Source organism: Staurois parvus, unplaced genomic scaffold, assembly GCF_062004578.1.
Source record: "Staurois parvus isolate SC_StPar_1 unplaced genomic scaffold, SC_StPar_1.0 ptg000306l, whole genome shotgun sequence".
Taxonomy (NCBI): Eukaryota; Metazoa; Chordata; class Amphibia; order Anura; family Ranidae; genus Staurois; species Staurois parvus.
Window position 1 is genome coordinate 7,601,356 of NW_028318102.1, and position 27,563 is coordinate 7,628,918.

Sequence of the window (27,563 nt, forward strand, 5' to 3'; positions counted from 1 at the left end):
TGATATTTGTACAAAAATGCACCTGTGGAGAATATACAGGTGAAACTCGAAAAATTAGAATATCGGGCAAAAGTTCATTTATTTCAGCTATGCAACTTAAAAGGTGAAACTAATATATGCGATAGACTCATTACATGCAAAGCAAGGTAGTTCAAGCCGTGATTTGTCATAAATGTGATGATTATGGCTTACAGCTCATGAAAACCCTAAATCCACAATCTTAGAAAATTAGAAAATTGTGAAAAGGTGCAATATTCTAGGCTCAAAGTGTCCCACTCTAATCAGCTAATTAAGCCATAACACCTGCAAAGGGTTCCTGAGCCTTTAAATGGTCTCTCAGTCTGGTTCAGTAGGAATCACAATCATGGGAAAGACTGCTAACCTTATAGTTGTGCAGAAAACCATCATTGACACCCTCCACAAGGAGGGAAAGCCTCAAAAGGTAACTGCAAAAGAAGTTGGATGTTCCCAAAGTGCTATATCAAAGCACATTAATAGAAAGTTATGTAGAAGGGAAAAGTGTGGAAGAAAAAGGTGCACAAGCAGCAGGGATGACCGCAGCCTGGAGAGGATTGTGGAGGCTGAGGACTTTCACAAGGAGTGGACTGAGGCTGGAGTCAGTGCATCAAGAGCCACCACACACAGACGGATCCTGGACATGGGCTTCAAATGTCATATTCCTCTTGTCAAGCCGCTCCTGAACAACAAACAACGTCAGAAGCGTCTTACCTGGGGTAAAGAAAAACAGACCTGGTCTGTTGCTCGGTGTTCCAAAGTCCTCTTTTCTGATGAGAGCAACTTTTGCATCTCATTTGGAAACCAAGGACCCAGAGTATGGAGGAAGAATGGAGAGGCACACACTGCAAGATGCTTGAAGTCCAGTGTGAAGTTTCCACAGTCTGTGTTGATTTGGGGAGCAATGTCATCTGCTGGTGTTGGTCCACTGTGCTTCATTAAGTCCAGGGTCAACGCAGCTGTCTACCAGGAGATTTTGGGGCGCTTCATGCTTCCTTCCTCAGACAAGCTTTATGGGGAGGGATCCTGACTTCATTTTCCAGCAGGACTTGGCACCTGCCCACACTGCCAAAAGCACCAAAACATGGTTCATTGACCGTGGGATTACTGTGCTTGATTTGCCAGCAAACTCACCTGACCTGAACCCCATAGAGAATCTATGGGGCATTGCCAAGAGAAGGATGAGAGACATGAGACCGAACAATGCAGAAGAGCTGAAGGCTGCTATTGAAGCATCCTGGTCTTCCATAACACCTCAGCAGTGCCACAGGCTGATAGCTTTCATGCCACGCCGTATTGAGGCAGTAATTGCTGCAAAAGGGGCCCAAACCAAGTACTGAGTGCATGCTTATACTTTTCAGAGGTCCGATATTGTTCTATGTACAATCCTTGTTTTATTGATTGCATGTAATATTCTAATTTTCTGAGATTGTGGATTTGGGGTTTTCATGAGCTGTAAGCCATAATCATCACAATTATGACAAATCTCGGCTTGAACTATCTTGCTTTTGCATGTAATGAGTCTATCTCATATATTAGTTTCACCTTTTAAGTTGCATTACTGAAATAAATGAACTTTTGCACGATATTCTAATTTTTCGAGTTTCACCTGTATACTTACTCAACCCTTGCCTTCCATAAATGTGGGTGATGTCACTCTAGATCACTCTATTGAAAGTTCCCCCATTCCCCAAAGTCCATTCTCTTGCAAATGTGATATAAAAATAAATCTGTTGTTTAAAAAAAATAGGAAAAAAATATCCTTCTTGGTCTTCTTCTGAAACCCCTTCTGTCACCATGCCTCAACAATGGCTCCTGTGATAGCGGAGCACTTGAAATTCTGCAAAGGGTTACATTTTTCTGGAATTCCAGGAATCGGAGGATCAGACATTGGTCATCAGCGGGATTCCTGCCAACAGCAGGAAATGCAAGAAAGAGGTTCCTATGCAGCACCTCCCAAAGTGCCACATTATGGGTTCTTTCTGGGTTAGTGATGGTAGATTGATCATTTTACTCTTGTGCTGGGGATACAATAGAATGGATACCCAATAGTGTTCTTTCTGTTTGATGAACCAGAACCTGGGGTCCTTGCACAAGCATTTGAGCATAAAATATTCCATTCTTCACAAATTGCCTGCAACAGTGGACCCTGAGTGTCCCCCATTTTTATGACACTCATGTACTACCAAGGCTTAGGAGGGGTGGAACATCCCCTTTTGAAGTCTACCCAATTTCTCCCTCCCCTTCACTACTGGTACCCCAACCCCTCCTGTTCCTTGTATTTCACATGCTGGTGAAGGGCAGGAGTAGCCTGGGCAAAATAATGGTGGCTGACAGATGTACTTTTATCAAAATAATGGCAGGTGGGTACTTGCCACTGTGATGTAGCTAATGCCAAACCTATGGAAAGGGCGGATTTCATGAGTGACTCGGCAGCTTTGCCAAGTTTACATTCAAATGCTGGGCATTAGGGAGAATTGGAGACATTCTTATTCTTCTGCTTCAGCAACATATAGATTAAAAAGAGCTGAGCCTGAGTGGCTTGTAATTCTGCTGACTCCTCATAGCTAGTTTGCAGGGATGTGGTGGGATTAGCAGAATAGGCAAAAAGGGGTACATTAGAAGCACATGGAGCTGAACCGCTGCTCTGTGCCTGGGAGGAGAAAGAAAAGAGGCTTTTCTTCACTATATCTTACACAATGAGCTACTGACATGGTGAAAAAACAGAACTTCTCCTCATGCCATAATCTCACTGGGAGAGTAAGTAGCAAATCAAGAAAGGAAGGAGGTGTAGAGGGAGAAAGGGGAAGGGGTAAAGGAGAGGGAGGAGGAAGAGATCACATTTGTTTCCCATTTACACTTGCCTGATATATTTTTGTTCTTTTCTTTGTCTTTATTTGGGAAAGGGAGGTCAGTTTGTAGTCTGTACAATTCCGCCTTTAATTTTTGCTGCTGCCCTGGCTTTCCCACTGGCCCCTTCATTTGCCACCGCCTGCTCTTGCCTTGTGGAAAGACAATCTGCCTATATTCATAGGTTTTCCTCCTGCAGGTATGGCTCCAATGAAATAAATAAATACAAATGGATGCTGAGTGAGGAGACTATGCTGGCAAACCAGAGGAATTGCAGACATGCCTGGCCTCTGCTGTATGCAGCCCAACCACTGCATTGTTACCAGAAAATACAGAAAAAAGTTAGAAAAGAAACAAAGAAAAAATGTGTCTGGGAGTCTGCCACTCCTTTTGGCAGCCCAGGCCACTCAATTGTATAGGGGAGGGGGGGCAGCACAAAATGTTTGGACAAACTGATGAGCCCCACTGCTAGATTTGGGGGTTTGTTTAAGTGCAGCTATCCAATCTCTGTTCAATATTTGTGGCTTTATTTTTGGCTAATGCCAATCAAATAATACACTATAATTTCTATTTCAAGATCAACCCTGTTTCATCAATCCCTCTTATATTGTAGTATGAGCAAGCTGACTACACACTGTCTAGCCAGTGAATAATATTTGTGGCTATCGTCGCTCAGATAACACTCTTCTAACTGTTTTTGCAAAATAAAAAAAACTGCCTGGTCCCTTTCTATTTACTGCTTATTCAAGTGCCTGCATACTATCCTGATGCAAGACAATTTCTACCAAACACATACCTGAAGTCTGTATTTTGATCATTTTGGGAATAATTGAGGATGGAGATGGGAGGTGGTTCAAGAAATGTGTAGTTGTGGCTTTGAAGTATTCGTATTCACTTTGTTTTGACATTTTATTAAACCTTAATAACAATGCAATGTGGTACTGTGAAAAAGAAGCTCACAACTTATGCTATTAAATTGTTTTGCTGCTGGCTATCTTTTAAAAAGTTGAGGACTTTAACTTTACTTTTTAAAGAGTAATCTTTCCTCTAGCTTTTAGATTGTGACTGCAACTTCTGATGTTCAATTCAGGCCTTTTGTATTTCAATGTTTTTATTAATTTATAAACAGTTTAAGACAGGAGCAACAAAACACGCCCATGCAGGGGCTATCAATTGCACATAACAAAACAGTGCTCTAACACCAACAGAGCAAAAGGTGCACCCAAGCAGGGGCTATCAATGGCACATAAATGACAAAAACATTAGTATAACACTGACAGTAACTCAAACTAAAGGCAGCTATCCACTGCCACACCAATAACAAACGGAAAAAGAAAAGGAAAGAGGAGTACAAAAGGAAAAAGATAACAAGACCAAGAGCAGGGCTCCGAGAACGCCAATACCGAGCAACATTACAACCCCAGACTAGCCGGGAGTAGCGTGGGAAAGACATACCACGGTTCCAATATTTTCAAGAATTTCCATTGGGAGTCGTTACAGATACTCGACATCTGTTCAGCATCATAGTGGTCATACGGGGTCCCGCACCCCCTGAAGAGGCACAAACGGGCTCTTCCAGGTCTGAGCAATTGTTCTGGTGGCCGACAAAAACAAATAGGAAGCCAACTTCTGCTGGTGAGCCAAGAGACCCGGTATGGGACAATGAAGCAACGCATACCGAGCATACCGACGTATGCAGAGATGGAACAAGGTGAAAAAGAGGCCAAACACACAAGACCAAAAATGAAACAGTTTTGGCACGACCACCAGATATGCAATACATCACCACGATGGCCAATTCAGGCCTTTTAATGCAGCTTAACAAATGTGGTGTCACAGCCAAAATACCAAACATGCCTTTTTTAAGTTGAAATTAATTGGATTGGGATGCAGCTGCTATATTTGAGCCAAGATAAATGTAAAAATGTTAAAATCAATGTCAATCAAGGTATCACACCACATATAGCTTAAAGCTATCTCCCAAGAATGTAATTTAAAGGTTCTTTCCATGTTTTTTCCATGTTGGCCCTGAAGTCAAAATAAAAGGCACCCTCTCCTCACTGTAGGCCATTTAAAAAAAAAAAAAAAAAAGTCATCTTTTAAATGTCCGCCATTACTAATCCTAGCTCCCTGTCCCTTTTTTGGCAATAGCTTGCCAGAAAACACTAATTATCCACAAAACTTGGGCACTCCAAAGTTCTTGCAAAGTACAAAAATAGGATATATTATTAGCTAAACAGCTAATAAATGCTATGAACTATATAACCTAATATGAACAAGTGAGAATAGAAAAATTAAAGCTGCTTCTGATGAATTATTTTTACATGTGAAGGATTAAATTCTGATCTCAGCTTTACTACAATGTGAGTCAATGCCTTGGAACAAGCATACCGTATAGTCAGTACATTTTTCAGTTTGAATTTCGTTTTGCAAGTATTTAACTTTACTTTTTAAGGAGTAATCTTTCGTCTAGCTTTTAGATTGTGGCTGCAACTTCTGATGTTCAATTCAGGCCTGATTAGGCAGTAAAGGTAGGATCAGTATCCTCATAGGTCACCCTTCAAAAACATGAACAAATGACCAGGCCTTGATGCTAAGTATGCATGTAAGGTTTCTCCTTTGCAATAAACAGTGTATCTGTGTGTGTGTATATGTGTGTGTGTGTGTATATATAAATATATATATATATTTTTTTATATAAATGTAATAAACAGCCGAACAGTAGCAGCCTGGGTATCTAAATGTGGAATCAGATTTTAGTATTACTCTTAGTGGTGATGTATCAGATAATGATTTGCCATATGATGAACACAATGAGAAGAATTTGTCAAAACTGGAGCAGACAGAATCTGGAGCAGCTGTGAATTGCAACCAATGACAATCTTCAGCTTGTGCAGCTTAGTTTTGAACGTGAAAGCTAGAAGCTGAATAGTTGCCATGCACAGCTGCTCCAGATTCTAGCTGCTTTTGTCTTGAGAAATTCCCCTCATCGTGTACTGTTGCATCTACAAAGTTGTGCTATTAATTTCATGTGCTACAAGATGAAAGTACTGTAAACTCCACAAACCAACAACAATCTCCTTCAAGGATGTCTAACATTAAAGTGTCATCTATAATGAAAATTGGTCTTCAGTAAAAGAATATGATCATAAAAGCTTTATGGCTGTTATAAAAACCTGATCCATTACTGCCAGATATATTGGCATTAAGCTTCTGCAATTGTTAGGACTGGAACAAGTTGAATTTTACAAATGTGCCATGAGTAACCTAAGTTTTTAATATAAAAAAAGTAGTCAGTCAGTGCCCGTGGAAAATGACCAATATGCAACAAATGCTCCACAGTAAGCCTAAATAAATAAATATATATTACACATACACAGTGTGTATATATAGGGCAGCCCTTTATAACATAACTAGCTGTAGATGATAATTTGCCCCATCAGAGGAAACGTCTTTACCCAGCGAACTGGTAAATGAGTTCTAAGGGCTATTTTTTTTTTTCTGCAATGGACATCATACATGAATCCTCCTTTTCAAGACACCTACATTCTTTCCTACTGCTCATTGCCACCTACAGTGATCAGGATCCATCAGGACCCTGCTTTTATTTACTTTCAGAAGGTACAGGTGATATTGTAGTTGGGTTATCTGTACCCTTTGATGTTGTTGCCCTAATAAAATTAAGATCTCCATTAGAACCTGCATACATTGACTCTGATCAGTGGTGGGGTCTGACTTCCTACAGAGAGTATGTGTGTTGGTGGGGTGGGGGATTATGGAGCTGCACACTGCAAAGTTGCATTAGACTAGTAACTAGAAAAGCTACAATTTCTGGGGAAATAGTGTGAACTGTTCTTGCCTCCACCAGTAGTCTACAACTGGAGTGGGCGGAGTAACTGGGTGGAGTGGCTTGAGTAACTATTGTGTGGTTGGAGTGGCTGAAGTAACTGTGTGGAGTGTTTGGAGTGAGTAAAGATAGTAAACATTACACTAACCAATTGATTGATCAAATTTAAAAAGTGCACATGGCAAGCTTGATAGAGTGAGAAATGCATTTCAACTTTTAATTATTTATATAGCACATTTAATTGCAATGTTGTTGCCCAAAGTGCTCCACAGTTACATTAAAACATACATTTATAAAAACATTAGCAGCATTATCACCTCAAATACTCTCTACTGTAGAAAACTTATTTCCAAACCTTTACCCAGAAGCCAGATAAACTGTCACGAATTCAAAATTAGATTTCAAATAGGGCAGAGAAGAGCGGTTAAAAACAAACTGCTCCAAATTGCTCACTTCACTGGCGTCTTCAAATGGTTGTAGTTTTAAAAACTATATATCCTACAGCGAAGATAGAATGTGAGAATCACAAGACCCAGACCTACATTTTGATGAATAGTATGTCTCTGAAATATTAAAAATGAAGGCACAGTCGCAGTTTAGAAATTGCCCTTCACATATGAGGTGGCTAGAGTGCAGTTTCAATGAATGTCAATGGGCGGCATGAGTTGCAAAAAAATGGTCATATTGTGAAAACTATCAGGACTATGGCTTATCCGTGGACATTTTTAGTGGCAGCAGGGATAGCTGAACGTTTTGATATAAGATTTGTGTAGGTGGGCTTGAAAATGAGGGAGTGATGGCAGTTTAGAAATCATGTCCTGATTTTTCAGTTCCCACTCTAGTTTTGAACATTCCGCCATTCATTCCTATGGGACCAATTTCACCACAAAAATGCCGATATTTTGTGAACCATTCGGCGAAACGTTCCACAAAGTAATAGCACACCAATCAGGAACAATCCGCACGTTCCGGTATATTACTGTCTATGTAGTGTAAAAACTGTGGGAGGAGTTAGGGTGGTAAATTTGGCTACAATAATAAGAATATATATGTGAGATAACAGTAAGTGGTCTTGCCATGCAAGAACACTTAATTATCCAGCTAGCCTTTATACTGGTTCACCATATGTTGTGAAGGGAATATCAGTCCAGCAAAGTTAACCTCAGCATCCATTCCAATGAATTGTTGGCAGAGTATTCTTAATTTTACTTTATTTATGTAATTGCATAAATAGTGTTAATGATATATATTTTATATTCTATGCAATAGCTGGATCGTTATTATTTAGTTATGTTTTCTGTTATTTGTGTATATTTTTTCAAGATTTTGAAAACTAGTATGGTAACTTTGTAATCATAATATAATGAGGCTTGTGAAGTGCAAAAATTAGGATCTATCAGTTGTACTATCGTACCCTTTTCATGTTGAGTGGATTATGATAAAGGTTATGGATATCTGTTAAAAATTTAACTTGGGGATGGATATTGCATGATGTGTAAATTGGAAGAGATACAGATACTGTAATTTTTTTTTTATGTACCCTATCGCTGTGTTTTTGTTTCTTATAAAACAATTATTGGCTACAGCAGAGCTGAAAAAAAAAAATCCATCAATCAATTATACAAATTACAGGGTATGGTTAACTATGTTTTGAAAAAAATGACATTGCAAAGGTCTAGATGAAATATGAAACCAAAAATTGTAATTAAATTACACCTGTCAGTGTGTCAAACAACTGTTTCAATTACAAACAGTCACCCAGAGGTGATTCACATATATAAACCCATACTGTTGCCCTGGGATTCTTGAAATACAGGGCACATGAATGTTCAAAATCTCATATTTCCTGATGAGGTTTAGAGCTTATCATTCCCTCACTTCACATCTCTATTGTCCCACAGTGTCACCAGGTAAGTGGGGAAAGGGGCAAGCAAGCTATCAATTCCACCTGAAAGTGCTGACATTAGCATATTAGAGCACACTGAGTTTAGATAACCGGTTTAGTGTGTTTTGACACATTGACCGATGTATTTTAAAACAAGCAATCAAACTCATGTGAAACTACACAGCGTACTAAATGATCTGCACCAAATGTAGGCGGCAAAGTAGTGATTCGTATTTAGTGTGTAAGTCTTGGTTAGACAGGGTGCGTGTTTATTTTTTGGCAGTATCCCTTTGGGATCTTGGATGGACAATCCCAACCATGGTTGTAGGTTTACTACATGGAGATGAGCATCTTCAGAGTGGCCAGTAAGTCATTAAGTGTTCTAAAGATGGCACCTATAAGGTCTCTTGAAAAAGTGAAATGGATATTATGATCATCATAATCCGTATCAATATTTTGAGTAGTTTTAGTGTAAGGGCAGAATACCTGTTCTCTTTATGAATATTGCTATAGACAGAGTAAAAAAATTGTAATTTGTGTTTTATTGAAATGCATTTGGCAATTTGAATACATGTTCCTGTAAAGTCCTCTATCTGTAAATGTTGCCATGGGAAAAAATATATAGGTTTTAAGAAGTTATAATTTATGGTGCCCTATCTATATGGCCTGTCAAATGGCTTATAGGCTCATACATTGCAACCCAAAAAAGCCTGAAAAAAGAAACTAATGGAGCCACCGCCATATCTAAGGACTGGTAACCTGCAATATATAACATTTTCCTTCTTGGGCTTAGGTACATTTTATTGATACACTGTTTTAGAAAATGCTACATAGGTATTTTATTTCACTGTTGTGAAGCTCCTCAGAAGGTTTTGCGGGCCTATTTAAACCTATGCATTATAGTAACTCAAAGCAAAGGATGAAGACGCAGTAGCGGACATCTTTAATTATGGTGGTGGGATTCAGTTATTCCATGATCACTGAAGTTCACATTCATTGTTGAAGATGTTTGGAGCACAGTCACGTGGATATGGACTTTGATTTACCATTAGGACTGTATTCATTTATATGATTTATATATGCAGGAAGTATTATATGAATTGAGTGTTATTATTCACATATTTACATATTAAGGTTTTAATATTAAGTAGCGCAACACTTAATTAATTTTATTTTTTTATATTCGTTGTGTAGTACCCTTCTAAATAGATGCTAGGTTTAGATGGATAAGGTTTAGCGTGTGTTTTGGTAGGTAAATTTAGTTGTCCCATTGTAGTCAGTGTGGTTGTGTTTGTTCGATAAAAGCATAGTTTGTACATTGTAATCAGCATTGCTGTGTTCTGTTAGTTAGGTCTTTTCAGCATGTTCAGATACTGCCAGCCTGATAGCTCCCTCTGCATCCAGAAAAATTTCTGGATAATAGGTGTAAAGCTATGCTGACAGCAACATGAATATTAATACAGGCCTGGCCTATCCTAGAGAGGCAGGCTCTGATGGCATGCTGGGTAACTGTATATATTCAGTGAGCACATTGAGCTTGGGGTCTTTTCCTGTATAGGATTGGTCCAGCCTGGAGGGGGCATGCAGCGGGAGAGACCTGGGTTCTGCTAAGGGCTAAATAAAGGGCCGTCTACTGAAGATCTGTTCTGGTTTCATGAAGGAAGGCAAGCAGCTGTCCTTTGGCCTTGTGAGTACAGACTTTGTGCTGCTAAAAACCCCTCTGGTGCTAGGCAGTCAGCTGCGGGTCTAAAAAAAAAAAAAAAAAAAAGGTGGACTCTGGCTGGTGTCCTGAAGAGCTTTGTCCACTTAATCTCCTACTTGAAGGGACTGTGCTCTACCTTATTACTACTACTTCTACTACTGCCTTAAAGCTGAAGTTCACACAGTTTGTTTCAAGCATGGACTTTGTTATAGCTTATCCTGAAGAATACCTAAGTCCTTAAGTGTACATAGTTCTTGTTTTGTGCATATCCCACCTGATTCCTTCATCCCTGCCCAGATTCTCGAAAAATAAAAACAATAACACATCTAGATTGGTCACTGAAGAAACATGTGAATGAGCCTATGTGCCTGGCTGCGGGCCAAAGCTTTTGGAGAAGACCTAGACTGTATTCCTGCAGCTCCTACGGGAGTAGTGATAGAGTTGCATTGGGTACACCACTATATATAGACTGTGGATACAGGGCTCTGGTCAGCTCTGAAAAAGAGGGCTTTACCCTTGAAGCACATCAGCTGTGGCCCTGCAGATGGACAACGGTACCTGTAATAGGACTGGTTTTGATATATGCACTTTGTAGCATGCCTTTTGTGAGTATATTGGTATTGGTTTTATTTAATAAAGAGTTTTTATGGCATTGAACAAGGCCAGAGCACCTTCTTCCTTGCTTTGTTTCAGTTTTGGTTTCCCCAAACTGAAGTGGGCATCAAGACTGTTCTAGTGTGCAGTGTAGAGAAGTCCAGTGGCAATATCTGCTTTTGTATGGACGAGAGTGAAGAGGAGCCTATTTGGAGCTCATTTGTGGATTTGTACACAAGCAGCACTGACAGGAGTGGTTGTTTTCAGTGTAGTAACTCACCTTAAAACACTCATGTACTACTGTGGTGCCATTTATCGTGTCATTCATGGCACACAATAATTCATATGCTGCACACTATTGTGTGCAGCTGTGGAAAATAATGGCCTTGAGAGTTTTCTGGTCTATTGTGGTGCATTGGCTATCAATTCAAAATGCATGTACTGTATCAATGCAATGCATGTTAACAAGTGACATAACATGCTGTAATGTCTGTGTGGTGGACTGAACAAGTCTGAATGGGCCCTGATGGAATCAATCGTGACAATGTTTTATTTTGTCCTAAAGATAATACAGGAAAATACTAATAAGATAAATATGTATAAGAAGATATTCTTGTGCATTATAAAAGTTTTATTTGCTTATCGTACTTCTTTAACGTGAGTTGTAATAAGAACATTCAAGTAATAACTAGCTTTTAAAGTCATGGGAATAGTGTTTGTCTCTGTGGCACGTCCTTGGTTAATGCTCCTGAGGTTTTATCAGCTGATAAGAACTCACACCTTTTCTTCTTCACATATAAATTTACACTCTAGCTGTATCTGATGTTGCTATAGTAACAAAATCCATTATGGAAATAAAATAGCAGGAATGTATGACAAGATTTTTTATTAAATGCCGTAATTGTGTTTAGTTGGAAGTTACTTATAACATGTTGTGTGTTTAAATATCCTTTGTAATAAATAAAGAAGGTTTATGTTGTGATATAGACATGCTTGCGTCAGTGTAAGTTGATTTACAATCATATGTTTATTGACTTCCATACAGGGCCACTTTGATATGACATTAAGTCACAGTTGCACCTTATTTATGTCAAGTCCTTATTTGAATTTCAGAATCATAAATCTGTTTTATTTCCCCAATTTTTCTATTTTACAGTATTTGAGGGCCGAGTTTACCAATTTTATTCCTTAGTTGCGTGTTTAGAATCGTTTAGTGTAATTAAAAAAACAAACAAACAAAAAAACTATATTGCTGAAGCTGTGAAACTGAGTAAGAGGGCAATAATGTCTTGCAATATAGTTCCTTGTCGTAAACTAAGCACAAACATGAGCTCAACAGTTGATTCTAGCCAATTGAGTAGATTGTTTCAATAAAGGGCTACATGTGTTTCTAAATGCACAAAATATTATTTGTGAAAAATATTTATCAATACTGTGGAGTATTGAGAGTATCTAATTGCCTTGGAAGATGTATTGTTTGTTTTTTTTTTTTCCTTTTACAGCGAATCAAACAATACTTTATTCATTTTAGCCTTTTGGTTGTACCTGATTGACATTTGTTGTTTTGAGCCTGAATTACTATGTAGCAAATATTTTGTAACACCATTTTATTTTTTGCAGAACTTACACAGTTCCAAATTCACAGTAGATCGTCATAGTGGAGTTCTTCGTATTAAAAATGGGGTATCTTTGGACTTTGAAAAATCAAGAACTCATTTTGTCACAGTATTAGCTAAGGTATGTATTTTCATTGTTTTTAGTTGCTTATTGATTTGATGACTTTTACCAATTACAGAGAAATCAACAGAGGTAGAAAACATTGACTGTGTAATACCGTGAGACATCTGAGTGAAAAACATACAGTATGAAGTATGTATGGAGTATATAATGTAGAGTCTCTCTTTAAAAGCGATAGTTGGTGCTTCCCTCAAGTGTGGATGTATATGGATTAATTTTAGAGAATATGGATAGTGTTTAGAGTCACTTTAAGATGGCTAGATCTTCAGTTGGATAGCCCACTAATTGTGTTACAGGTCCAGGGTATATCATTGTCCATTACTTTTAATAGCAGGTTAATCACCTTCCTCCAAAATGGGGTCCATTTTCAGCAAACCAGAAGATGTGCAGTAAAAACCCTTATGATTTGTCTATCACAACCCGTGTCAGTTATATTTGGATAAATACAGTTCAGTACTTCTGGGGCATAGTATCACTGGAATGTGATTTTTGTATGAGTTGTATGTGTATATAGAGCTTTTCTTTGCTATAACTCATGTTATTTTCCTTGTTTTCAGTCATCGTTCAAATCCCAGCACTTCACAACTTTTCATGCATGGATGTTTAGGGGGACCTGGTTTTGGTTGATATGAAGTATTTTATAAATGTTGGAGAGTAGGCCTTTAGACAATGGTCTTTCCTTTTTTACAAGTACTTTCAAAAGGGGTAAGATTTGGAAAACACAATTTTGAGAGTGTGTGGGCATAGTGTTGAATCTATAGATAACTATAGGGTTTGGTGAGTTTGTATAGGATCATGGAAAAGAACAGTCTTTTATCCATTGAATGAACCAGGTGTTGAAGTAGAGGTAAGGACCTTACCTTGATAGTTTCTCCTCTAACATGACACAATCTGGGAAGAATGTAGTTAAAAGATGCCTCACTGCTTAGCAGTCCATGTACTAAAACAAGATGGAAAGTGGCCTCTGCCTAGGCTCCTCCCAGAGCACAGGATCAATGGTATATGTAGATATAAACATGTTGAGAGGCTAGATGTTGAGATTGCATTTGTTTTTGTATTGCCTCCACACATCACTGATGAAAGCAGGTTGAGATCTGATAAGAGTAAGGAGGAGTTTTATAACATGGAGTTTGGGTGCATGGGGCCTATCAAAAGTTTTTTTTGTTTTTGTTTTTTTTTTGTTAGGCTTGGGGGGTGTTGACCATGGATCATTTTACTTTAATGCAGATAACGCATTAAAGGAAAAATATAGCCAATTCCTATAGATCACAGGAGTACAGCTTGTTCTGTACTCCTGTGACACATTTTCAGCTAACAGCGGGCTAAATCCCACTGTGGGCTGATGTCACAGAGCTGGTCCAGGTTCTGAAAAGATCCCGATTATATTGTCGAGATCCACTCAGATGCCTGGACCAGCAACTGGCTCAGCCTTTCAGACCGAGAGCTTGAGCCAGGAGTGCCCTCCCCCTCCACAGCCCAGCGCTCTCATGGGAGTCTTACAAATATGCTATAACCTCGTAGTGAGGAATTGAAAATATGGAAAGACAGAATAAGAGGAAAGAAGAAATGATGAAGTAGGTATGACACCATGGGATCCTAAAGAAAAAGAAAGTAAGAGAAACTATCCATTCACAATTGAGCTGGCATTGATAGCTCTGAAATGTTCTGGAAAGGTATGGATTCCTTAGCTGAGATAACTATTTGGTTAGAGATGGGAGATAATATTTACAAGGATAAAGTACAACAAGGATAATCTCCATACTTTTTAGTGTGGCACTACTAAGTATTTAAAATACTGGATATTGTGCTAAAAAACTACAAATGCAATAAACGCCTCCCTCCCTCCCTCCCTCCCTCATAAGTGCATCACTAACATGCTTTTATGTACATCCTCCTCAAATTAAATCCAATTATATTATGAAGTCACAGTATCAAATCCTAAAGAAATTCCCAACTTATGTTTCTGTGGAGGGAGGTGCTTTATAGCACATCACACATAAGTGTGTTCCTGAATACATTTATGCAACATTGATAATTTGTGACATCCTCAGAATGCAACATACAAGACCTTAAAGTGCTCTGATACTGCAAACCGTGGACAGCGTACTATAAATCACCTCCCCCCTTGCTGAAACACTAATGTGTTCCTGTGCAAAGTCTATGCGATTACAAACATTTGTGACATCCACAATATACAACTACTTAAAATGCTTTAGTGCAGTCCACTTTAAAGTGCTCTTGAAATTAATTCAGTGTGACGTGCTCTCACCAGAAATTAAGACTTCGTTTTACAGGTGAGTCATATGCGCTTGATATACCTTCAGCTCCTCCACACTTCCTCTTAATGAACCTCTTGGGTCCCCGAATCTCATTCCTCCTCCACTCTACCAGTAATAGTCCAAGAGAATCAAAAATCAGAACTCCAAAAGTGTAATACTGTTTATTACAACTTCACATGTGTCAAAATTGCACTTGCATTAAAAGTTTTACTAGTACAACAAGGATGATGTATCCAAGGAAACCAGCTAAGAAGAAATTTTACTTACAGTTAGGTCCATATATATTTGGACACAGGCACAATTTTAGTTTTTTCAGGTGTTGACCAAAACATATTCAAGCTATAGTTATATAATGGACATGGACTGAAAGTGCACACTCTCAGGTTTAATGTGAGGGTATGTTCATCCAAATTGGAGGAAGGGTTTAGGAATTACAGCTCTTAAGAGTAGCCATCCCCCCTTTTTCAAGGGACCAAAAATAATTGGACAATTGAATATAATCATAAATAAAATGTTCATTTGTTGAGAATCCTTTACTGGCAATGACTGCCTGAAGTCAGGAACCCATGGACATTACCAAAGACTGGGTTTCCTCCTCTCTGATTCTTTGCCAGGCTTTGACTGCAGCTGTCTTTAGTTGTTCTTTGTTTGTGGGTCTTTCTGCCTTTAATTTTGCCTTCAGCAAGTGAAATGCATGCTCGGTTGGGTTGAGGTCAGGTGATTGGCTCGGCCATTGCAGAATATTCCACTTCTTTTCCTTCAAAAGCTCCTGGGTTGCTTTTGCAGTGTGTTTTGGATCATTGTCCATCTGTACTGTGAAGCGCCGTCCAATCAACTTTACTGCATTTGGCTGAATCTGGGCTGACAGTATATCTCTAAACACTGCAGAATTCATCCGACTGCTTCTGTTTTTTGTCACATCATCAATAAACACCAATGACCTAGTGGCACTGGAAGCCATGCATGCCCATGCCATCACACTGCCTCCACCATGTTTTACAGATGACGTTGTGTGCTTTGGATCATTAACTATTCCAAGCTTTCTCCACACTTTTTTCTTCCCATCATTTTGGTACAGATTAATCTTAGTTTCAACCATCCAAAGAATACTTTTCCAGAACTGGTCTGGCTTTTTAGATGTTTTTTGGTAAAGTCTAATCTGGCTTTTCTATTCTTCAGGCTTATGAATGTTTTGCACATTCTGGTGAACCCTCTGTATTTGCCCTCATGAAGTCTTCTCTTGATTGTAGACTTTGACAATGATACGCCCACCTCCTGGAGAGTGTTCTTCACTTGTCTGGATGTTGTGGATGGGTTTTTCTTTACCATAAAGGGGATCCTGCAACCATCCACCACTGTTGTCTTCCATGGACGTACATGCCTTTTTATGTTGCTGAGCTCACCAGTGAGTTCTTCTTTCCTCAGACTGTACCAAACTGTTGATCTGGCCACTCCTAATGTTGCTGCTATCTCTCTGATGGATTTGTTTCATTTTTGAAGCCTTACAATGGCCTGTTTCACTTGCATGGACAGTTCCTTTGAACGCATGATGTAGGTTCACAACAATAGATTCCAAATGCAAATACCACACTTAGAATCAACTCCAGATCTTTTACCTGCTTAATTGATAAAGAAATAATGAAGAAGTAGCCCACACCTGGCCATGAAACAGCTTTTGATTCAATATCAAGCACTATTAAGCTTGGTAAGCACGGGCCAAATATCGTCCGGTATAGGCTGGTATGACAGAAACCAGCCGACATGCCCGTACAGCAGCCTGTCTGACAGAAGTTGGCTGAACGTCCACCTTCTGTAGAATGTGCATGCTAGAAAAAAATCTGGCGATCGGCACCCGATCAGTGCTCTCAGCCAGTGGCTGCAGGCACTGACCAGTATGTTCTGGTGGGGGGCAGTCCCTCTCTCAAAACACAGTAGCTCAGCGGGGAGATCGCTGTACTAACATTGCATAGTTGGTACAAAAGGCCTCCTCACAAGCTCCTCAATTTTAGCTGGGCTAAACAAAAAAAAATTTAATTTGTGCCAGGCATTAGAGTTTCAGTAATGCTTGCAAAAAAGACAAAAGCCACATCTTCTTTTCAAGAGGAATAGAATGTTAGGGTTTGGACTTGCCTAATTTTCTATTGGAATGACCTACATTCACGATTTGCCATAGTGGCCATTTGTCAACAGGACAAAGTGATTGGAATTTCACAATTATTAATGTTTCACTAAAACAATAGATTGGGTATGTTTCTGTATGAATTTTAATTTAAGTATATGTAGTTTTGGATAATCACATATAAATGAACTTGTAATGTTTAAAGGATATTTTGTCACTCATTCAAGTGGCATCTTCAGCTCTAATGAGCATCATATACTTTCCCAACATTCAAAGCCACATGGGTAACTAACAGGTAAATTGCAATAATCCAATTACCATGGAATGTGTCAAGGCAGATTTTCCTGGTCTATGAACATGATGCGAGTTGTGAAGTTGCAAAACCACCTTGTTCTAATCCAATAACCAGAATAACGTGAAGTCCGTAAAAAGTGTTAATTGTTTGAGGTATATGGCTGAAGGTGTGAATTGCTGTCACATTTCTTGGGTAAGGGGGTTAACATTCCACTGGGGACAGCTACTCCTGATGACAATAGCTAAATGTGGGATTTCCCTTCATTTTGAGCAGATTGTCGCTCACTTCCCAATGTTTCCCCAAGATGCTAAAATATAAGCCTTACTCTTTTTGCAATTTTTCATATCTGCTTTTGTGTATTATTTTGTTTTTAGTGTTAGTATTATCCTATAATGGTTTCAATATGTTCCGTGTAGACCTACTTCTGGGTTTATGCATCCTTTAATAATTCTAGCTTGGCTTTCCATATTTGCCATAATCTTCTTTTTATACGAATAGACTATGCTTACCATTTATTTTTACCCTAGCAAAAATAGGAATATAAAAAAACAGTATTTTAATATGATACAGAGCTTGTTGAGCTGCACTTGCCACAAAGTTTTTTTTTTAAAGCTGAACTTCAAGCAAACAGCTGAAGGCACAGATGAAATGCATATTAGCAAGTTGCTTATTCAGTCCTGAGATTACATGGCCCTGGCTTTTCTTTGATGCAGATAAATTGCACTTACAGGCCTTGTGCTTACTCCAGCCTGTGACTTGGCAGTGAAAAAGAGCAGCAGCAGATCAGCTTGTCTCCCTTTCACCATGCTTTTCCTTATTAAATGTCCTTTTTTTAGCACATGAGCTCTTCAGTACAGCTGAGTGGCTCCTTGTGCTGTTTCTCCCTCCCCCAGTCCAAACTCTGCTATGCTGTAAATTGCATGAGGCTGATACCAGTCAAATTCAGATATTTACCCTGTTGCATTAAAAAAAAATAGTGATATTTTTCCTGTCTGCAGTGGGACAGCTCATCTTCCGATTTTGGAAATTCACAAACTCACCTTCTTTAGCACATTATAAGTGGACATGGTGAACAACACTATGCTGATGGAAGAAAAGCAGGCCCTTGCAAAAGAGTAGGTTGGGATGAGGGGAAGGGGGGAACATTTGTCTCCTTGCCTCCTCCTCTTTTGTGTGCTTCTGCCTACCCACCCCATCATCCCCTTTTTTGGTGCCTTCTAAATATTTCACTTAATATTTCACTCCTTTGATTATTCACTAAACGGTTTCACAACCACACATGGGAAACCTCTTATCTACCACCCCTTCTGCTCTCTGCTACTTCTTTCACTCCTTTCTCTCTCTTGCCTCTTTCTACAGCTCCTCCTTGGGTTGCTTCTTATTAAATTTTGTCTATTGCTATGTTGCTATTGCACTGATTCTTCAGCTTTATAAGTGCACGTGGCCATGTCTCCATGGTCCATGTTCTTAGTGCTCACCCTAGGATTGAAGACACTCTCATTTTTCCAGGATTTGTTATTTGATACAGTAATCATGGGATGTTACACTGACCTTATCAATGCCTATGTGCGGCACTTGTTATGTTGATCTTATAATAATCTGATTTTTTTTTGTATTTCATAACCTTCATACTTTAAAAACATATTCAACCTACAAAAAACGTGATCCAGCTTTGGAAACATTCCTTTCCACTCTTGACTCCTTCTTGGAAGGAACCCTAACTAGGTGGTGAACTCAACCTGACCTTAGATCCTCACAGGGACACCTCTGTGGGCTCTTCTTTTTTACCTATTGGGCGCATTACTTTGTTGGGCCATGTGCCAATTTTCATAGAGCTGTCCATACTATAACCTTGGCAAAAAATGCCAACTTGGTGACTTAATGAGGCACTTCTAAAGGATCCTACTATAGCTGAGGATGTTCTCCAGGAACTTTCCACATACTTTACCAATAACATGGACTCTGTTAACAACCCACTTTCAGTATGGTCTACTCACAAATGTTTTCTTAATCAAGCATGGCCACTTAGCCAAACAACAAAGAACAAAAACACTTTCCAACCTCCTGTCATGGCTAAACATTCTGGAACTTAATTATAAAATTAGATTAGATCATACCACCAAAGCGGAGTTGTTGAAGGTATGAGACCATCAGGGAACAATCCCAATCCCTCTACACAGCAAAGCATGTCCTGTTAAAAGCCTTTCACTCATTTTATGAGTTTGGTGACAAATGTGGCAGTCTGTTAGCCAATGCCCTACGGGCCAAGAGGTCCCAACTTGGCCTTGTATTTTCTGAAGGGTTCACAGATTTACTCTATCCCTGATTTAGCCAGAGCCTTTTGGGATTATTACTCAACACTCCATAATCTGGGCTCAGCCTCCTCTGCTTCCTCAAATTCAAGGACGCTCTCAGACGTGATTAACTACATCCAAGAGGTGAACCTTCCCACGTTTACCAAAGTGGATTGAGATAATATAGGAGTTCCCCTGCAGCTATAGCCAATGCTCAACCAGGAAAGGTTTCAGGTCCTGATGGTCTTTCTTTGGCCTGTTCTAAAACCTACCAGATATTACTTGCGCCTCGTTTCACAAAGGTCTTTAATACTATTAAAGAGGGCAAAGTTATCCTGCTGGATCTGTTATGTTGGTCATTCCAAAACCGAGAAAAGATCCACTACTAAGCACCAGTTACAGGCCTATCTCCCTCCCTTATGAAACTTTTTACCAAAATCCTTTCCATGAGAATGATCTTCCTGCTACAGTGCTTTATATCTCTGGAGGAGGGGGATTTATCTAAACAAGGGGGGGGGGCAAGGGAAAATATCATTAGGACCCTAAATGTCATAGACAAAGCACAGAAATCCCATACCCCCTTGTGCTGCTATCCACAGATGCCAAAAAGGTGTTTGATAGAGTTGACTAGACTTTTCTTACCAAAACTTTGAGAAAAGTAGGCATGCTGGCTCATCACTATATACTAATCCTTTAGCCACTGTCAGAGTGAAAGGGTTTGAAGCTGAACTGTTCACTATATCCAATGGCACTGGACAGGGAGGCCCATTTATCATCTTTACTTTTTGTCATTATGTTGGAACCGTGCCTTCAACATGTAAGGCATAGCTGTTCCATCAAGGGCATGAAAGCTGGTGATTATTATCATAAGGTTGCAGCTTACACTGATGACCTTTTTTATGTTAGAGTTGAAACGATGTGGCTCACTCTCTAATTTTAAGGTTACCCTCCAAAAGTCGGTTGTGTAAAATGTCTCTCTCCCCTTCTCTATCATCACAAGCTTACATCCGCATTTCCCTTGTATGTGGGTCACACAGTCTATCCAATACTTGGGAACTAAAATGCTGGCGAACTTGAACATGGTTTTTCTTAAAGCTGCCAGGATGAGTTGGAAGTTTAATCTGCTGACTTAATGAAATGGGATTCTCTTGCCTAATCCTGGTTTGGCCATTGAGATGTATTGAAAATGAATGCCATGCCCAGGTTATTGTACTTGGTACTGGTTATTGTACAGGCATTACCAGTTAAGATACCTTGGGCATTCATTAACTTTATTTGACACAGCAAATACCCCATCATCGGCAGAAATCTGTTGCTTTGGCCCAAACTAAATGGTGGTCTGGGTTTTCCAGGCCCAGCATTAAATACACGGCACCTCAAATGACCAGGTGCAGACACCAGACCCAAAAACTGTGGGTCTCATTAGAACAGGAAACAGTGTGTGCACCACTTGCGGGTTTACATTGGGTGGAAAAGCAGCATGTCTCACCTTGCCACCCACCCTTTAAATCTGCACAAATGGAAAGATTTTTTTCAGTTGGCTTCCATGGGGAGTTTTCCTTCTCCCATGATGCTGATAATTGGCCATCCAGGGTTCCTGCCGAGACTCACCAGTTCGAATTTCCATTCAGTGTCACCTCAAAGTCTCTTGCGTGCCTCCCACTTCCTATGTCCACATGGCTGACTGGGTTTCAACGCACACTTTGCTCACTGGTTCGACTACCGCTACTCTGGATCATTGGGGAGCTCTCCAGTTGTCTCACATCTTGCATTCTCAACCCAGACATACACTTTTTTCTAGGAAGCTATACTCCTTTGAGAAGATATGTCTGCAAGAGGGCCCAATTGAGAGCTGCATTGCTCCAGCTTCCTATTGTGTTGACTGCCTCACTTTTGTCTCTTTTGGCTACCTCAGAGGTGATTTCCTCCCTCGCCCCCCCCCCCCCCCTTTTACTTGCCTTCTTCCCCTTTTCAGTCTACTCTTTCTTCAGTAAATAAAAAACATTTTTGGGTGCACACAGCTTCAGACGGGAATAGGTATACTAGACTTCTGCACACTCTCAGTTTCTGTGTTAGGTTGTTTTCTGTGCTTTGGTTCCTACTCTGTGGCCAATATTGGAATCTCAGAAACCTTTCTATACTCAGCCAGCTACTGTAGTTTTTTTTTAACACTGTTTTTAGGTAGGGTGAAAATATTCCTGTGTACTGAATCTTACTGGTCAATGGAGTTTCTGTATGCAGTGCCGTACTCCTCTGTGGATATTTATGGAAAAGTGCATTGCAGTGACTTGGAATGTACACTATTGTATGAAGTCAATGTTTTTTTGTATGTGTTGCAAACCTTTTAACTAAAAATGTTTTCAAAATTAGTAATATTGAATACTGAGCTGCAATAATTTCTGTTTTTATAAATGCCTAAAGCTCAGCTTGAATTTGTAAATATAATACATTTATATAGTAATATAGTAAATGTAAGAAAAATTTAATTTACAGAGGAACTAAGCAGATACGATAAGCACATATGGGTATTATTTTTTATGAACATTGTGTGCAGTGTGTAGATTTGATCCAATGGAACCCTTAAAATAAGTACCAACCTGTACAAAAGAATAACACAGAAGCTCATATACATACTGTGTGTGTGTGTGTGTGTGTGTATATATATACAGTCAGGTCCATAAATATTGGGACATCAACACAATTCTAACATTTTTGGCTCTATACACCACCACAATGGATTTGAAATGAAACGAACAAGATGTGCTTTAACTGCAGACTGTCAGCTTTAATTTGAGGGTATTTACATCCAAATCAGGTGAACGGTGTAGGAATTACAACAGTTTGCATATGTGCCTCCCACTTGATAAGGGACCAAAAGTAATGGGACAGAATAATAATCATAAATCAAACTTTCACTTTTTAATACTTGGTTGCAAATCCTTTGCAGTCAATTACAGCCTGAAGTCTGGAATGCATAGACATCACCAGACGCTGGGTTTCATCCCTGGTGATGCTCTGCCAGGCCTCTACTGCAACTGTCTTCAGTTCCTGTTTGTTCTGGGGGCATTTTCCCTTCAGTTTTGTCTTCAGCAAGTGAAATGCATGCTCAATCGGATTCAGGTCAGGTGACTGACTTGGCCATTGCATAACATTCCACTTCTTTCCCTTAAAAAACTCTTTGGTTGCTTTTGCAGTATGCTTTGGGTCCTTGTCCATCTGCACTGTGAAGCGGCGTCCAATGAGTTCTGAAGCATTTGGTTGAATATGAGCAGATAATATTGCCCGAAACACTTCAGAATTCATCCTGCTGCTTTTGTCAGCAGTCACATCATCAATAAATACAAGAGAACCAGTTCCATTGGCAGCCATACATGCCCACGCCATGACACTACCACCACCATGCTTCACTGATGAGGTGGTATGCTTAGGATCATGAGCAGTTCCTTTCCTTCTCCATACTCTTCTCTTCCCATCACTCTGGTACAAGTTGATCTTGGTCTCATCTGTCCATAGGATGTTGTTCCAGAACTGTGAAGGCTTTTTTAGATGTCGTTTGGCAAACTCTAATCTGGCCTTCCTGTTTTTGAGGCTCACCAATGGTTTACATCTTGTGGTGACCCCTCTGTATTCACTCTGGTGAAGTCTTCTCTTGATTGTTGACTTTGACACACATACACCTACCTCCTGGAGAGTGTTCTTGATCTGGCCAACTGTTGTGAAGGGTGTTTTCTTCACCAGGGAAAGAATTCTTGGGTCATCCACCACAGTTGTTTTCCGCCGTCTTCCGGGTCTTTTGGTGTTGCTGAGCTCACCGGTGCGTTCTTTCTTTTTAAGGATGTTCCAAACAGTTGTTTTGGCCACGCCTAATGTTTTTGCTATCTCTCTGATGGGTTTGTTTTGTTTTTTCAGCCTAATGATGGCTTGCTTCACTGATAGTGACAGCTCTTTGGATCTCATCTTGAGAGTTGACAGTAACAGATTCCAAATGCAAATAGCACACTTGAAATGACCTTTTATCTGCTCATTGTAATTGGGATAATGAGGGAATAACACGCACCTGGCCATGGAACAGCTGGGAAGCCAATTGTCCCATTACTTTTGGTCCCTTAACAAGTGGGAGGCACATATGCAAACTGTTGTATTTCCTACATCGTTCACCTGATTTGGATGTAAAAACCCTCAAATTAAAGCTGACAGTCTGCAGTTAAAGCACATCTTGTTAGTTTCATTTCAAATCCATTGTGGTGGTGCATAGAGCCAAAAATGTTAGAATTGTGTCGATGTCCCAATATTTATGGACCTGACTATATATATATATATATATATATATATATATATATATATATATATATGTATATATATATAGTATCTTTTGGGTGTTACACTGTACTGGTTTGATAACATTGACTGTGTGTTAATTTTAAGGATGGAGGTGGAAAGCTTCGTGGAAAATACCAGGTCTTTACATCAACTACCACAGTTACTATTAATGTTGAAGATGTACAAGATTCCCCACCAGTATTTGTAGGTACACCTTACTATGGATATGTCTATGAGGATACCACTATGGTAAGCAACATTTTGTTAATTTTCTGTTTTATAATACAGTGCCAGGTTACAACAGTATATACTCTTGTGTTTATATAAATTTATAAGGCTCTTAAGGATTAGACGTAGGAGATGCACTCTATAAAAAAAAAAATGCAGCAAAATTTCTGTGGTATATCTTCTATGCCATGCTCCTTACTCCTGCAGCTGCTTTCCCTCCACTGGTTTTGGCAATTCCCAGTTATCACAATGACAGCTGGGAATCGACATGTATTATAGAGCAGCAGCTCTTAAAATGCAGCTGCTCCTATGTAAACTGACACTTGCAGATAGTGTGCAAGTGTCATTGATATACTGTAGTATAGCAATGTATGGTTGTATTTCATTTTCTATTGCATAAGCATGTTTCATTTTTAAAATCTTTTTGTCCAAACATTACATAGAAAATAAAATAATCTTAGCATGGTAATATTACTAAATTAAATTTTATTATAAATTAAATGCATTAAATGCATATATCGTCTTAAGTATCGACAAAATGAATACCTCGTGAACCAGCAGTACATGTACAAATTGTTCAGGTCGACAAGGGATATAAAAGGATGAGAACTGAAGTGTCCTAATGATAAAAATGATGGCATTATGTATAAGCAAGAAGCTATGATAATGACATTCATCCTTATAATGGTTAAATATGAGTAGACTTGTTAACATTTGGTTGCCTGTATAAATCACTAAAAGTTTTGGTTACATTTGCCAATTTTCACTTAAGAGTAACAACCTGTAATCTGTAGGATTACAAATAATCATGTATCCTCTTTTCACTGTTGTTTATATAAAACATTTTATGTTTTATATAAAAGTTTAGGGTTATATTACTGCACATATTCCCATCTAAAGACTATTATTTTTTCAGTAGTGGAGTTGAACTAAATCTGTGACTGACTTTTTACTTTATTTTTTCATCAGGGAGCAGAAATACTTACAGTAATGGCTTTTGATGGAGATAGAGGAAACCCCAACACAGTGCAGTATTATCTTATAGATGGTAAGTGGGTGCACACTGAGCAATTGCTTATCATTTCTGCTTTTCCCACAACTTGCTCTGCAAAAGCCCTGCTGAAAGTTATCTTTTTTTTTCTTCAGACTTTCACACCCATGTGCATTCTGTGACAGCCACATCATATTCCTTATCTTTTCACTGGCATTATAAGCAAATGATTATTAATCTGAAAATTCCCAACTGCTGAACAAAAAAACACTAGCAGGGTTTTACAGCAATCCATAATATTTATGGACCATTTACAATTAGTGTGTCAATGCATGTGCATTAATGCATGTGCTGCGGTGCTTTGGGTATTGAGCTCTACTGTACTGTACAATGTGTTGGGGTATCATTTTTAATAGCACTGCAACATACTGTACATTGAACAGCATTCTTATTCATTGTGGTAACATATATTCACATGCATTGCCACAATGCAAAAATGTGAATGGGCCCTTAAATGTTTTCTTTTGTCTTTCACTTGCTTTAGCCCACCATTGGCTGAATCTGGATTACAGAAGTGCAGAACTAAGGTGCACTTCTGTGACCCAAAGGAGAAGTATGGCCAATAGAGGTTTGACCATACTTCTCCTTTTTAAGTAGATGTGTGGTGCCATTATGGGGGCAAACTGAAACAAGAAATAAAACTTTTACTATGAGCACATCACCTTCTATAGCAATGTTCAGAGGGGTAATTGTGTGTGTTTTATTTTAGACTATGGGCTTGCTGTACACCACCCTCCAGTATTGTATCAGTTTGTTGCTTTGCTGATTAGCAGTGCAGGACAAATCTGCTTGAACTGTTCCTAATGTATGTGTCCCGGTCTTGTGCATAGTTTACCATTGCCATTACCTTTAGAGCCTGTCCTTCCAATATTTTATGGATTGGCTGTTAACCCAGCTTTACAAATGGAACGTAGAACTGCTTGGACATTTTGTAGGTGGGAATCCAAGTCAAGAATAAAAATAACATCTTTTAGACATGCTTTCTAGAGCTTAAGAATTTATCCAACATTCTTTGGAATTAAGTCAATGTCCCATGTAAACAAAGGAAGAGCTGAACACTGGAAAAATTTGATGTCTCCAAAAGTAGTTGTTTCCTTTGGCCTGATTGGAACGTACCGCTCACTGGAAAAGCCCTTTGATGTCTCAAAAGCTGTTGTTTCCTTTGCCTTGACTGGAACCTACCAATACCCTCAAGTAAAATTGAGGGTGGTACTGTTACTGGCAGGTCCTCTACCCGGACATGGGATAATCATAACATTTTGGATATTACATTTTCCTGTAGTTGCTGCAGAACCTCAGACTGCCATCCTGCTTAGGGATGAGCAACTTAATACTTGACCAAGGTCTCTTTCTTTTGTGAGGTGTGACCTCTTGCTCCAATGTTTCTGGTGGCATCTACTGTATAAAACTTAAAATGTAAAAAACCCTGTGGACAGCTGTGGCCTGGCAAATGGTGACATACATCTCCCCCAGGGAAAAATGTCACTAGCACACCAAAGTTCTCCAGCATGGGTCCAAGGCTTTAATAAGCAATCACATATTTACAGCAAGAGCAAAGTTTTGGTGTCTCACAGGATCCCTTCATCAGGCATGTGACTGGGGTCCTGCAAGACTCCCAAAACATTGTTCTTGTTGTAACTATGTGATTGCTTATTAAAGCCTTGGACCCATATTGGAGAACTTTGGTGTGCTGGCGACATTTCTCCCTTGATGCTTCTCGGTTCCAGCTGATGGTCACTGCAGCACCCACCTACATGTACAGCCACTCTTTGTTGCAGGAACATGTGTGTTGGAGTTTTGGAATTATACACCTCCCCAGGTTACATTCTATAGACTTATGTAATATGGGGCAGTTGGCAGCCACATATCTGTCTGGCACCTCCAGCATCTAATATGCTGGGTCACTCTCAAGACAGAGTCTCCTTATGGGAAAGGAGGCCATTCATATCTGGCACCCATGGCTGTCTTACTTCCTTTATAAATTTACAATAAACTCTGCTTTACAAAAAAAGCTATTCAAATATGCAAATATGTATTTCTAACTCAAAAAAGTACCTTCCATTGCTCTAGCCTCCTCCAAATTTCAAAAGATGGCTTTGCCTGTTCTTCATGGTTCCACAGCATGAAATAACATAACCACCCTGTCTTGCTTTTTCCTGAGATGAACTAGGGCAGTGGTGGGCAGCCTTTTTTTTCAACTGAGCCAAATGTCGCCAAAACCACGATTGAAATTTATTTTGAGAGCCACATTTTTAAAACTGAAAATACATAGGATGGTACTGTCAGGGATCTCCTCGATCCCCGCCGCGATGGTCCCGGCGCAGGCGCAGTGCACCGCCCTGTGCAG

General features: G+C 39.3%; 1 protein-coding gene across 1 annotated transcript in view; it reads left to right on the plus strand.

Annotated features, from left to right (window-relative positions):
- Positions 1-27,563, plus strand: part of CDHR1 (cadherin related family member 1) — a 160,902-nt gene that overhangs the window by 71,617 nt on the left and 61,722 nt on the right. Inside the window, exons 7-9 of the mRNA XM_089683336.1 lie at positions 12,514-12,630; positions 24,043-24,186; positions 25,135-25,213. Of these exons, the coding sequence (XP_089539462.1) occupies positions 12,514-12,630; positions 24,043-24,186; positions 25,135-25,213 (340 nt within the window). The remainder of the gene's footprint in view (positions 1-12,513; positions 12,631-24,042; positions 24,187-25,134; positions 25,214-27,563) is intronic.